General features: G+C 43.0%; 1 protein-coding gene across 2 annotated transcripts in view; it reads right to left on the reverse strand.

Moving 5' to 3' along the window:
* lars2 (leucyl-tRNA synthetase 2, mitochondrial) overlaps window positions 1–7461 on the reverse strand; it is a 28255-nt gene extending 20794 nt beyond the window's left edge. For both annotated transcript variants that reach the window (XM_068569833.1, XM_068569835.1), the window contains exons 1-3: window positions 7323–7461; window positions 3526–3752; window positions 2000–2131 (exon numbers count right to left, since the gene is read on the reverse strand). In XM_068569833.1, coding sequence (XP_068425934.1) covers window positions 2000–2131; window positions 3526–3741 — 348 coding nt within the window. In that variant the 5' untranslated portion in view covers window positions 3742–3752; window positions 7323–7461. The remainder of the gene's footprint in view (window positions 1–1999; window positions 2132–3525; window positions 3753–7322) is intronic.
* Window positions 7462–14566: the final 7105 nt, after the last annotated feature.

Consider the following 14566-nt stretch of genomic DNA (forward strand, 5'->3'; position numbering starts at 1 on the left):
ACTTTCTTACTTTACAGCGATCCAATATATCTTTAAAGCCCAGAAAACAGCTTTATGGTGTGGTAGTCGACAGTGTACCTTCCTTAATTAACTAGTGAAGAGAGCAGACTGCGCGCATGCAGCGGAACAACGTTGGCTTTCTGACAGATGCTGAGAGAAGAAAGAGTACACTCCTGAGCTGGAAGCAGTCACGTGAAACAACGACGTTTCTGTTTGGGGAGAGACCAGACAGACGCAAGAGGGAGGAAAAAGAAAAAAGGAGAAATTCGTCATACAATCAGCCACGTGTCAGAGTAAAGACGGGGACGGACGACGTGAGGACAAGATCTAATGAAAAGGCTCCACACAGGTCGGTGGCGTCATGTCCGAAGGCGTGTGTGTGTGTGTCTGTAGTGTGTGTGTGTGTGTGTCTGTGGGATGATTCGCCTGACAGAAGACCGGTCACAGCTTCATCAGCAGCAGCCGTTTACGCTACAGGACTCGATCAGAGGGCCGAACATCGACTGCAACCGGAGCGAGTGTGGAGTCCAGCTTTAGTGAAGCAGGTTGGCAATTTACAAGAAGTAGAAAAAACAATCCCTCGCCTTTAACCGGATGATTTTCATATTTATTTGATATGTATTAAGACAAAATTTATTAGGTCCGAAGTACCATAAAAATGACTTAGCTCACAGAGAAAAAAAAAAAAACTCATTAAAGCTGTGCATTCAATGTTTTCACCCAGCGACAGACATCTAATAATTTGCTCATTTGAGCAGAAAACATGACAAAAAGAGAGTCAGCTTTATAAAAAAGAATTGCTAAAATGAATTAAAATGATCGAGCTACGAATTGCATAATTGATTTATCATAAAACAAGTACACAACGTGGAAATATGCACCGTATTGGCAAAAATAATTACGGTATAGAGTAAGAATCGAGCACAGAACTGTCTAATTACATGTTTTTCTCTGTTACTTGAAACTGAAACTATTATTATTACATTCATTAAATGAGAAAATACTCATTACTGTTCATGTGGTGAGTATTTAAACAACGCAGGTCATGAACATTATGTCCCAAATACAAGCGTCTCCATCATCTCCACATGCCCAATGTTCCAGTACAGAGCAGTGCTTCATCTGGAACATCATCTAATCCTTTTAGATGAAAGAAAATAAGCAGATACCGCACAATTTAGTCCGTGTGCTACAGTAAAGCAAAGGAAATAGTCCTCCATCGTAGGTCAGCCAGTGCTACAGGCTTGTTTTAATCAGCGAGGAGCGAGTTAGGCAGGTAACAAGTACTTTGGTATTTACCGCCCATTCTCAATTACAATGGGCTCATGAAGTGGAGTATGTTTGTTCACCAATCAGTCGGTGTCTGCAGAGTGGATCAAAGCCTTGTGTTTTTGTTCATTTATGGCATCACAACACGGTTTGGTAACCTTTTCCATTGAACTCAAATCACACCTCCAAAAACCAGAGGCGGGGAAGCGGGGCCTGTCACCTGAAGCCTCGTCCTTCACAGAGTACGAGCCGATGCCTTCAGGCAGAAGGTGCCGGTTACCAAACGGCCACTTGAACAAATCTTCCTCAGTGCCATGATCTTTCAAACGGCTGAACAGCGATATCGGTTTCTCTTCGGAAATAGTATTTTTTTTTTCAACAACTTGAAATGGACTCGTGGAGCATGTCGCCCAGGTCCCCGCGCTGTCGCTCTCTACAGTAGAAGTCATGACGGTTTGAGCCGCACGCACAAGACCAGGACCCTGAAACTGAAGCAGCCAAACAGAATCCAGCCATCATTCATTTTCCTTCATCTATTTTATAACTTCCACCTTTTCCTCCTGTGAAAACTCAAAATGTGTTTTTCCATCAAAACGGCCTCCAACTCGCGTACTTTCATTTCTGAACACATTATTATTTGATGTTTAATGCCAGCGCAGGGCACGCTGACCTTGCTTGTTTTAAAAAAGGAGGATAGTAAAGGAAATCCTTTTGCTGGGAGCAGACATACCTGGTGGCCTCTCATCCTCTGGAAGTGGCCGAGCGTGTCACTAATGGTATACACTCGTACGTGTCCCATGTGCAGGCGGCCCGACGGGTACGGAAACATGGAGAGGACATAAAACTTCTTCCTGTTGGAACTCTGGGGAAACAAAATTATGCGCAGAGCTGTCAGAAAAAGACACCTCACGAGATGTGGAAACCTTTAATAACGGTGCGGGGAGGGGGGCGGTGGGGGTATTTTCCACCATCAGTGTTGCTTTTGAATGAGTCTCGTATTGCATCAACCTGTCGGGGGTCATGACGGGAATAACAGCTCATCCTTTACAGAGCGAGGGCGCCGACTGACGTCTGGTTGCGTTGCCGGAGGAGCTCGCTCTGATTATGATGATTTACAGACACGACGCTTTCACCAAGGCGACGCAGCGAGCGTGCTGGTTACACCCATGCGACGCATGATTACAGGAAACCAGAGTCGTGAATTTCCCAATAAATTAATTAGGGACCAGGGCTGTCATGAATGCACTTAATCAATGTCGGTCCGCCCCCAGACAGCCGCACGATCGGACCATTAGGATATATAATCAGCCAGAGCTCCGGGACTGAGGTGAGCCGGCAGTAATAGCCGGGAACGCTTGGTTCATTTTGTCTTGAAGAAAAAGGCTGGAGGCGTTTTCCAATGGCTACACGTACGGATAATCCAGAATAGATTTATTTCACTCATTCGACGGCGTTGACAGCTGTTAGTGCAGAACGAGTGACGGTGAAACCGGGCGGGATCAGAACTGGTCCTGGTTTTCATCGTATGAGGTTCGGGTTATTGGTTTCCTCGCTCTGCACACAATCATAAGATGTGTTTTGCTTCCTGGCTGCATGTGTAGTAGATTGGAAGAAAGTTATTCCTTTTTGGCTAAAATGATAAATATTATGGGTGGATTTTCGTTTTTTTGTTTTTTTTTTAAATGTAAAATGAAAACCTTTTGTTCATTTAATAGTGCGATTAGTGGATTTTTCCACAGAATGAGCTGCATAAGATGTTTACATGTGGGTCATATAGTCACCAAAGCCTCACAGTTCTTTGATGGATTTTCTTATATTCTATTAAATTAAAACTAAATCTTTCATTCAGATTTGTTTTTTGTAGTTTGGGAAATGTGTGTTTTCTAAGATTCACACATCTGTTTTTCACTAGATTGGGTTAAAACATTAAATAAAATGAAAGGATAATTTGTAACATTTATTTACAGTAAATGTATTTATTTTTTACCCTTTAAAATGTTTATCTCCACTAGTTTTCACGTTCTTGCAAGTGATTGTTTCCAGATTTTTCTGTGTCACATTAATACAGTTTAGTCACAGATTTGGTCCTGCACGAAACATTTAATAATTAAAGGCCACAAACCACTATATGATGATTACAACCACACACACACACACACGTGGTATACCAGACCATGACTGGGATGTATTGGGCGAGTCATGACGTCACCAGACTAAAGACAATAGCAAACTGCATGAAAAGTAAAACCTCCTCACCTCCTCCAGCGCATCCTTCTGCCACTGGGCCATAATTCGTGGGTGCCACCATTCTTCCACTCGGCGTCGGGTCTCTGTTTTATAGTCCTTCTCCCACACTCCCGTCTCACTGAACAGGGAGCGGGTGCTGGGGGACCGGAGGCGGGCCACTGGGCTCAGGAGAAACCGAGAAACCGCCAGCGGATACAGAGCCAGCCGTCGCACTGACACCTGCATGGCTTCAACACCTACAACACAGACACAGAGTAGAACTAATTATTCAGGGAAGCTAACACATGAAATGAGCTAGCAGATGTATTGCTATTGTTTAAGGGGATTTATTGGCAGAAAGGGAATATAAAAGTCCACCTTGTTGGACCGCCATGTTTCTACTGGAGCCCAGAAGGGACAAACCAAACACGGGCTCCTGAGGGAGGGTTAATGAGAAGGACACAACCTTCAACCTCACCACTAAATCCTACACACTGCTGCTTTCTGACTTTTTTTCCTAAAAATAATTACTCAACCCGATTAGTCCATCATTAAAACAGTTGCCGATGAATTAAATTGGTGTTATTTTAGGGATTAAATATTGCAGTTATGTACCTTTAACTATCTTTTACTAACTCAATTCGCGAGTGTTTGATTTTGGGAAACATTAATTTCAACATACAATTTGTAGGCGTGGGAATCACCAGAGGTCCCACGATACAATATCGTCACGATACTTAAGTCCCGATACGATATTATCGCGATACATTGAGTATTGCGATATAATGCGATTTATTAAAACATTTTCAACCGCAGATTGTCCCCAAAGGAAAACTTTGTCAACAAAAAATAAACTGAATTTATTATTTTAGGACCAAAACATTTAAAATTGATTATATTTTTCTTTTATTTCAGACTTGTAAGTCCATATGACAACAAACAGAACAACAACAATATATATATATAATACACTACAATACAAGGACACAGGTATAATCATTAGTTTAAAAAAAAAAAATCACTCGTGGTTAAAAACGTACAGACACTTGTTCCGTTATTAAATAAAAGATCGATACTTTGCTTCCGTGTATCGATACAATATATATATATATATATATATATATATATATATATATATATATATATATATATATATATATATATATATATATATGCAAAATATTGCAATACAACGCCGTATTGATTTTTTTCCCTCACCCCGAGAAATTTGACACATATCACTGCGATACAATTACAAAATACGACAAACATACTGAATCATCCACACCATCATCATCCACAACTAAGTTAATGTATCTCCAAGTTTGTTCGACTCAAACACGCGGACCCCTGTGAGTCACCATCATCACCCTAATCGTGTCCTGAACAGCGGAGCGGTGTTCAGATGTTCTGAACAGCACATGTGAATCATCTCTTTGAGAGCAGAGTGACTGAAAGCTCTGCAGCGGCGGCGGCAGCTCGCCGTGTGACTCCCTCTCACACTCTGTGTTCTTTGCACCGCGTCACTCACACAACAGCATGACTATGTGAAATGAGAGGTTTATTCAGCATGATGCGATTACGCCCGGCTCGGGACAGGCTGCTCCCAGTAAACTGCTCGGATGTGAGGATGACATTTTCAATCAACTGATTATTCACCGATATCGCCGCTTCAAATCTGCCCTGTAGTTTTATACACTTATGTTTGCATTACAGGATACATTAAGTGCTCTGAAAGCCTCAGGACATCACCTGCAAGGAAGTTCCTGCTTCCAGAATATAGGCTTGTGTTTACTTATATAGAGAGGATGAAATAGTATGGCAGGGATGTCAAAATCAGCACATCATTATGCGCAATTAATTTGATTTATTTATTATTTATTGTGGGCCAGTTCAAACAAAGATGGAGCACAGCAGTGAGGCTAGACTTCCTTTTGGCTTTATGTAGGTCAGACAGTCAACTGCATGGAAGAATAAAACAATTTGACCTAAATTTGTCTTTTATGCAACACACACACACACACACACACTCACACAGACAGTTTCCAAGGTAACATGAGCCATCCGCACAGTCAACTGCTGCTTACCTGACCTGTCATGAGAATATGTTCACACCAGTGACGCATCTGGATCTAAGACAGCGAGACCTTTAGAGCTGCTGTGTTGAAGACGTGATAATCTGTACGCCCTGACGCAAGAGACAAAGATGGAAAGGAGGTAAATAAAAAGGAGGATTGTTGTGGGAGAACTAATTTGAATCGACTCAACTGGAATAAAAATATTGTCGCTTGAATGCAAGAAAAGCAGCAAGTGTCCTCATCATTTAGTAAGCATCTGACCACAATGGACAGATCTTTAAGGGGACAACTCTTTTTTTTTTTCCTTTCTTTCTCGACCACATGAGTGGAAAGCCAGTTTCAAGCGCTCGCTCCTCTCTCCGCCACCCACCTGCTTGTGGGAATGTGTTTTTTTTCTTTCTCTCACTAAATTCTCTGGAGGATAACCAGAGCATCGCAGCAGCCAACCAACGCTTCTCCCTCAGGCTGAGGCTGGGAGAGCTGAGCACTCAAGGTTGTGTGCATCTCTGAAGGTGCAAGTGAGTGGGCTGAGGCGAGAGACGGAGAAAATGTTTCTATGGTGACTCGGCTCATCCAGTCGGGTGTCTCCTGTGAGGAGTGACTGTAAACTGCCAACAACAAGTTAGTTCACTGCAACAGAAGACGTCTTTCTCTGAACATCTGCATCGTCTCATTCAGATTCAGGGCTACAGTACTTCAGTAGTTTTTGGGTACCAACGGATGTGTGGTGCGTGGTGGAAGCTGGAATTGATACTCGGTCAAACCTTTCTTTGTGTTGCTGAACTAACTCTTCAGATTTAAATCATAATCTAGCTCATCTTGGCTGCATTATGTTCATACAGAAATGTTGTACGACTGCTTTATAGTCAGACTTAAGTAAATTAAAGCACTGATGGGATTCAGACAAGAATGTGTGGTTTTTGTATCAGTACAAAGACTCAAGTATTAAATGTATAGTTTCAATAACCAGTTGTGTTGTTACAGCGTTGTATTGTTGTTCTCAACATCTTGCTATTAGATATTGTCTGGGATTTTTGGTCATTATACGATTATGAAAGATCTAAAAAAGTTACACTTTGTGGTCTTAAGGCTAAATTAGTGTATTTTTTTACGTTGTTGTTAAGTGACAGTGAAACCATGAAGTTACGACAATTAAAAAAAACTACTTTGAATAAATAACATTTCATAAATCACATACAAGCGCATCACAGACACATTGAATGATAATTAAAAAGTAATCAAAAGATTAACATATACCTTAACTAATGAATAGTTGCAGCCCTATAACAAATACCAGCAGAAAGCACCAATGGGCATCACTACAATATCAATAGTGAAATATCTGTACAGAAATATCAATGCTCCTCTGCCACAGCCTACAATTAAGATTGAAACATACATTTACCTCTGAATCACGATAATAAAGACTGCTGACAGGTCAGCTTTAAATAAAATGATGTGTTTCACTTCCATCAGACGAACATGTGGAAACACGTGATTGAGGTCAAATGGAGCAACGCTAATGAGCAACATTGGACCGCATGACGCTGCAGAGGGTCCTCAGCTTACAGAGGAACCATATTTAGGCGACATATTCATATGCCAGCATGACATTATGTTACATTATGAAGGTATGCATCCTCATAGCGTGTGTTTATGGTGTTTATGGTGTTTGCGGTCTTGTTTCGGTGGAAGTGGAAGTTCAAACTGCGTCGCATTGAAGACAAACACCGCTCGGGAGGTGCTTACCGTTTGATTTCCTGCTCCTTTATTTCGGTGTTACGGTCGTGAGGACATAAATCCAACAGTCCATCACATGAATGTCGCACCCGGCTTTTAAATACGCTGTAAATGACCTGTTTGCCTGGATCACGACTTCGGCATAGGCGTCGCCATCTTGGATTTAAATTAACTTTATCAAACACGGCGCGCGTCGACAAGGACAAACCGTAACGATACACGAATGTTATCAGAGACTTTAAAAATTAAAAAAAACACTTTTCTGTATTCTTTACCTCTACACGTTCACACTTTAAACTTTTTGAGCTTGCATAATATCTGAACAACGCGCGTGCGTGAGCGTGTGCGTGTGTGTGTGCGTGTGTGTGTGTGTGTGTACTGCTAGCTACATTTCTCCAATTACATTTTTATTCCAGTGAAACCACTGCCCTCGTAAACAGCTCATAGTTTTCCTCAGATGAAATAACCAGCATATGCAAATTTGATAGAACAAATTACATTTATAGTCAAGAGTCTCATTTTCATTTGTTATTCCATTTAACACCACTCCAAAGATGCATTTATAAAGACGTTAAAAGGTTTTTATTGCCTTTATTAAAAAGAAATGAATTATTCACTCGTGACCTAAAGATCTTTATTTATTAATAAGAACAACGTCTGTTATCAGGTTGTGAATAGTCTCTATTGGCTGTATATCCTTCCTAAAGAATGCAGTTATACGTGTTTGTAATGCATTTGTTTATACTTGTGGGTCATTAACTCTCCAATAAGCCGTCAATACTGCAATTATAAATGTAAAAAACTGTATATAAATGGATTTTGGTCCAGATACTGGCAGCGCTTCTGCACATGAAGGGTTTTCCTGATATAACTATAAAGACCTGTAGTTAAAAATACAGAGTGGAGGAGAGATGTTTCTCGACTGGAGAGCCAAACACATTGATAGAGCAGTATTGTAAAAGACATATAAAGCATTTTGTTTAGTTTATCACCGCTTGTCTCATGAGAAACATTATTCAAAATGCACCCACACAGTGTCACGCTGCCATTTTCTGTTTTTGCCTCAAACTCGTATCATCAAGGATCACAGCGAAATATATTTTGAACTATATTTAAGTAAAACTTTATTGTTTAAACCCCTGATTTGCTGCTTCAAATTCTCTTTCATCCCGTGGGATCAGACGTGTCATTTAATTTCTACCAAGGTAAATCAACTCAAATAATCCTAGTCCCACATTGGGAGAATTACCATCCACTTTAACTGAAATAACTCACAAACATCTTCAATGGATTTCTGAGAGGAGAACTATATGCTTTGATCAACTCCTAGCGTAAAGTGACCGAGTGTACATCTTCACCCGCTCTCATCTTCATCACAGCCCTGAGGAGGAAGACGAGGAGGAGGAGGAAGACGAGCAGTGTCTCCTCAGAGCCTCCGAGCTCTCTCTCCGTGGCCCTCACCTCTGATCTGTCGTGCATGTACGGAAGCGGCGAAGGAGGGAAAAGAGGAGGGCGGGGCCGGGGTGTCATTAGCAGGAGAAAGAGTTCCTCGGGTTCCTGACGTCAGAGAGATAAACCCGAGGCACCGCTCCGGCCTGCCGCCGTCGTATATCAGAGTTAAGTGGGCGCCTCTGCTCAAGGGCAGGCACAACAGGATGTGGCTGAAGAGGAGGAATGAGAGAGGGAAATGAGTTTTTGACACAGTTGAGACACTAACTCTCTCTCTCCATGCAGCCAGATATCTGTCTGCAGATGCAGAGGGAGGCTCCCCTGACGAATGAGTCCTACACTCACTTCCTCGTCGTTACACTTGTTCACAGAGGACTGCAGGTGCCGGACAATGACCTTCAAACTGGAATCTCTTGCGCTAAAATCCTGGGCACGTTTGGAGAAGAAAAAAAGATGCTCCACCAGCTGAGTTTTGCTTTGGCGCTGTATTCTGTTAACGACAAATCAGTTTCACAAAGCAAGGGAAGCAGAAGTGGGGCCATGTGGGGGGATGCAACATGTGTACTGAGGGTAAAAGAAGGTTAGCTTGAAAATCACCTTTTTGATTCAGCCTTCAGTGAAGCGCTTTCATCTGTAGAATCAATAAAACTGTTTGAACTATCTGAAGCAGTGAAAGACACGGTGAATATGATGCGCGTTACAGACACATGTGCACGCTCACGTGTGAATTGTAGCATGTATTAAAGTATAAAATACATCCAGTCTCTTTGTTTATGTGTCATGACACGGACAAAAGGCGACATGAAAAACACAAAGAAGAGTTGACTCAAACAGAGAAACACCTCGAGGACTCAAGCACCTGAAAACTTGAGTTTTTCTCAATTACACTAAGTATTTGTGACATTAGGGAACAATCAAAGGTAGCGGCGGGACTAATGTTTTTTTAATTGACAGTAGCTTGGAAACATCTACAAACCTGCAACCGTCCTCCAATTTGATTGTTGCCAAATCCCGATTGGATGGATGAACAATAGCTGAGTAAAAAATATCATATTCATAACCATTAATTTGATTCCAGCCATGGAACATTGTTGGATATCTCTCTCTCTTTGGAAATGTAAAACAAAATCCTTACTGTTGCACAGAAGTCTTCATATTTTCCATACAAAAAGTCATAAGAGCTGAAAACAATATATCAGTAATGATTTGGTGTCCACATTGAGAAACCATCAGAAGCTGATTGAACAAAAAATGGTGCCGTAAACATAAAGTACCACAAAGTAATCTCGTTACCAGATAGGTCTGCACAGTGAAATATGTCTCCACCAGGTCAATATTGTTTTCAAAATAAGGGTCCTGTTGAACTTGACATATAAGGGAAAATGATATAACCGCAGCAGATGGAAGCACGATGTCCTCGGGGAGCGTCTGAGTGAGCAAAGCCAATTTATTGCCGGAGATTTGTGGAGAAAAAAAAAAAAACTCCCCACTGAAATAAAATGTGGAATCACTTCTGTGAAAGTCTCCTCCTCTTTCTAGTTGCCAGCTTTCTCTCAGTGTTCCCACTTCTTTTTTATTTCACGATAATTAACAGAAAAATAACCCGCGTGGCATCATTCCTCAGTTTGATGGCAAAGACTTTTAATCATTTATTTTTGGGACCATTAAAGTTGTGCATTTTTTTGGACCCGCTATTGCATCTCAGGTACAAACCGCCTCTGTTGTTTTTTTTTCAAACAAATCACTTTTGAAAGCAACCAATCATCCTCCTTCTCTCCTCCACCCACACCCGCCTCCCCGTTTCCCACCACGACAAACAGCTCATGGTAATCACCGCTTCTCTGCCTGCTTTTGAAGGAAGATTGCATCTCGCCAGCGGGTGACAAATGACCACGGAGAGCGGCCGGAGCAGCGAATGCGTCAGCTTGAAAGCAGATGAAGGGAGGTTGGAGGTGGGTGCTAACTTGTCTTCACCTGTCCACCATGACCTTTTCCATGGACGGGGTGTGTGTGCGTGTGTGTGTGTGTGTGTGTGTGATTCACAAATCCCATCCGCTTCAATGAAAAAGTAGGCCGTCGGTGCCACATAGAAGTAATCTCACACCGTCTCACAGAGCGGCGAGCGGCGGGCCGATGGGCCCTCTGGCTGCGGGTCTGGGAGCCTGATAAGTGTGATGTTATTTCCAGGGCCGGTTTCACGTTGGCCCTTATAGCGTCCTCCTCTTATCTGTTCTCACGGAGGACAACGGCCCCCGAGAGAGAGAGAGAGAGAGAGAAAGAAAGACATGCAAGTACAGAGGAAATGAGGATCTGGAACGAGATCTTAAATAATCTGTTCAGAAGTGTCCTGCAGGCAGCATCACTCTGTGTCCGTCTTTTCTCGCTGTAATTCTCGCTCTGCTCGCGCAGCTTTCCCCCCTCGCCGAAGATGAAAAATGCAGATTCTGCAAAGGACGAGCTGAACAACATTTGTTACGTCTTCCCCCCTCTGACTCCCCATCCAATCTGCCTGATTTCAGAGCAGCTCCTCGGCAATTAATGGAACTAATTAGTGCACAAGTCCTCAGATCCCTCCCCACTCTCCGAGACGCACTCCAACCGGCTGTAATTGAGGCTCGGGTGACAATCTTATTAACACACGAATACACTGAGTCCTAAATGAATTTCCGTACGTGGTCTTGAGCATTTTAATTGCTCCCACTTAAAGGTTAACAGCGAGAGGCTAACTTTAGAGTATCGCAGTGATTTGGATGTATTCATATATCAGATGAAGACTAAACGACATGCAATTTAATTCTAAGCAGCTGGAAAATGACCGTTTCCAATTTGCGCTATACAATTCTACTCCACTGCATTTAAGACAGTCAACACTGCACTTTTTAATCCACAACACAACACAAAAAAGACACAAAAGACACCTTTTAATACTAACGTCTGAGAATACTGTAAGTCTGTAAGTATATTTTTATTTCAGAGTTTAAATAAAGTAGATTTACATTGTTTATTTTACTTAAAAGGGTGCCACAACAAATTAGCATCACACATGCTGACTCACAAGATTCATAAAAGACATCAACATCGCAGCCGCTGAGGCCAACCGTGACCTTTTCTCTCCCGTACGGGTTGAAGCTCACTAAAACAGGCTTTCTCTTAAAGATGATCGTCAGAAATTTCATTCACTTTATTTTTGTTGTACAACGCACAATCGCACAGTGCTAATTCGCCTCGGAGGGCTTTACAATCTGTACACATGACGACATCCCTGTGCCAGAACGTCACATTGGATCAGGAAAAAACGAAAAATCACGGGGAAAAAAGGAAGAAACTTTCAGGAGAGCGGTAGGTAGGTAGGTAGGTAGGTAGGGAGGTAGGGAGGGAGGGAGGTAGGTAGGTAGGTAGGGAGGGAGGGAAGGAGGGAGGGAGGGAGGGAGGTAGGTAGGTAGGTAGGTAGGGAGGGAGGGAGGGAGGGAGGTAGGTAGGGAGGGAGGGAGAGAGAGAGAGGGAGGGAGGGAGGGAGGGAGGGAGGGAGGTAGGTAGGTAGGTAGGTAGGTAGGTGAAATAAAGGATGAATGCTTCATCCACTATCGGTATGTAAGTTTTGATTTGGTGTTGATGAGGTCTGTCTGAACATGTTTGTCACCGAGGCCTGCGAGTGTAACATCCTCTGCAGAACGCTCCGTCCAGACATTAGAGATCGTCTCCATCTCTTCGAGGTCGTCCTCCGGCTCGTGTCGTTTCTTCGGAGGGAGAAAAAAGAAAGCGAGCCGGAGCCGCGGCGAGAGATGCTTTCAGACGTCGCCCGCCGCCGATGTTTTGCGCCCCTCGCTGCGTATGTATCGACGCCCGGCACCAAACACGACAATAACAATTAGTTTGGTGATTGTCATCGACGGGGAAAGCAGAATATTTCCATCGACCGGCCCCGCTGTTGCCTTGGTGATGGGTGCTGGCAGTGATTGGTGCTGTGTGACAGGCCTGCTGGAGACTTGGGGCGGATTCACACACAAGAGGAGCTGGAACGTTGTGCCTGTACGAGGATGCCGGTTCTCCGATCCTCAACTTCTAATGAAGTACGTTGCCTGCGTGAGCCGCGGAGTCGGACTAATGGCGTCTGATCCAGCTCAGTCGGCCAGGAGCCACTAACAGGTCCTTGCTCCTGGTTTCCTGAATAAAGAGCCACATTTTAAGAATATGAATCTTTCATAAATTCTCCTTCGGCACAAGAGACTTTCATCTTAGTCCCATTTGCATTTTTGTCACCAAAGCAATTTACATTTTTATAGCATAAGTAATGAACACGAAAGTCATTTGCATTTTTTTTTTTTGCTCTGTTCACCAGCACATTGTCTAGACTGGAGCATGTCTGGAAGCGTGTGGGAGTGTTTGTGAGCAGCAGAGAGACGTCTGAATGTGCAGAAAGAGAAACAAAACAAGAGCAGGATTGTTTGTTTTTTAAGGCGAAACATGTGAAGTGTAAAATTCTCTGTTGGTGACAAATTGACACCAAAAGCGTCTTTTCGCTTTCTGACGGTCCGCCCGTCAATCACACGGAGGCGGGGCCTCTGGAGCAAATTACACCGTTTAGACATCACAGAAGGAAACCGTGCATACAAGTGACGTTCATATTTCCCAGCCTGCAGAGATGAAAGAGAATAATTCATCATGATTCTGCCTCCGGTCAGTGACCTGATTCTGTTAATAGCTTATTATCTTTCCTGATGCATTATGTATACATTGTTAGGGAGAGTATTCTGGTAAAAGCCATGGCTGTTTCCTTATTAGAAAGCCATACATACCGTTTGCAGGCGTCGACAGTTAAGTGATTGACATCTTATAGGAGGCGGGAACAGTGTTGATGAGAGCACCGATAAAATATGAAAGCAACGCAATGAACTTCCAATTAAGATATTTTTTTATTTAATTTGAATTATCAAGTTGGACTTGTTTAATTGATTTGTACCATGTCACAACACACACACACACGATCACGATATATTCACGATATCTTCAAAGTGTCATGGTTTGAGTTCTGTTTCCTGTTTTATTTTGGAGTCTCGTGTCCTCTGTGTCTCTGCACTTCCTGTCCTGGTGATTGTCTGTCTACCTGCTTCCTGATTGTGGATTGTCTGCACCTGTGCTGCCCTCCTTGTGTCCACCTGTTGCTCGTTGCCTCCCTCTTGTTGCTCGTTGCCTCCCTCTTGTTGCTCGTTGCCTCCCTCTTGTTGCTCGTTGCCTCCCTCTTGTTGCTCGTTGCCTCCCTCTTGTTGCTCGTTGCCTCCCTCTTATTGCTCGTTGCCTCCCTCTTGTATTTAAACCCCATTTGTCTCCTTGTCGGTTCGTTCTGGTGAGTCCTGTCTCGTCTCGTATTGTCTTCGGTCCTGGTTTTTCCATCCATGGTCTGCTTTTTGAGAACCCTTTTTGTTTAAATTAAATATTATTTAAATGGTTTCTCTGCATTTTTGGGTCCTACTTCCTCCGACTATGTCACACAAAGAGCTGGTTATAAAATGGACACTTTTTGACGACCTCGGTCACGTTTCCATCGTCCGTCCGCTTCAACTCTTGAGTTGCATAAGCGTCATGTTTTAGGGTTTGAGTTGAGGCTCACGCGGTGAAACCCCTCCTCGCCAAAAACGAACCAGGTGTTCAACCACTACACTCCTGATACATAAACCTTTATTACAACCCCACACACAACTGAGATGAACCACAGCTGTGTCCCCATGCTGTTGATGTAATCACACTCGCTGTTTGTGATAAAGCGTTGGATCCCAAAACACAAAGAGGGGTAAGAGGGGTTGGCG

The sequence above is a fragment of the Clinocottus analis genome, unplaced genomic scaffold (assembly GCF_023055335.1).
Source record: "Clinocottus analis isolate CAN_PGR_092001 unplaced genomic scaffold, fCliAna1.0.p SCAF_9, whole genome shotgun sequence".
In the NCBI taxonomy this organism is placed as follows: Eukaryota; Metazoa; Chordata; class Actinopteri; order Perciformes; family Cottidae; genus Clinocottus; species Clinocottus analis.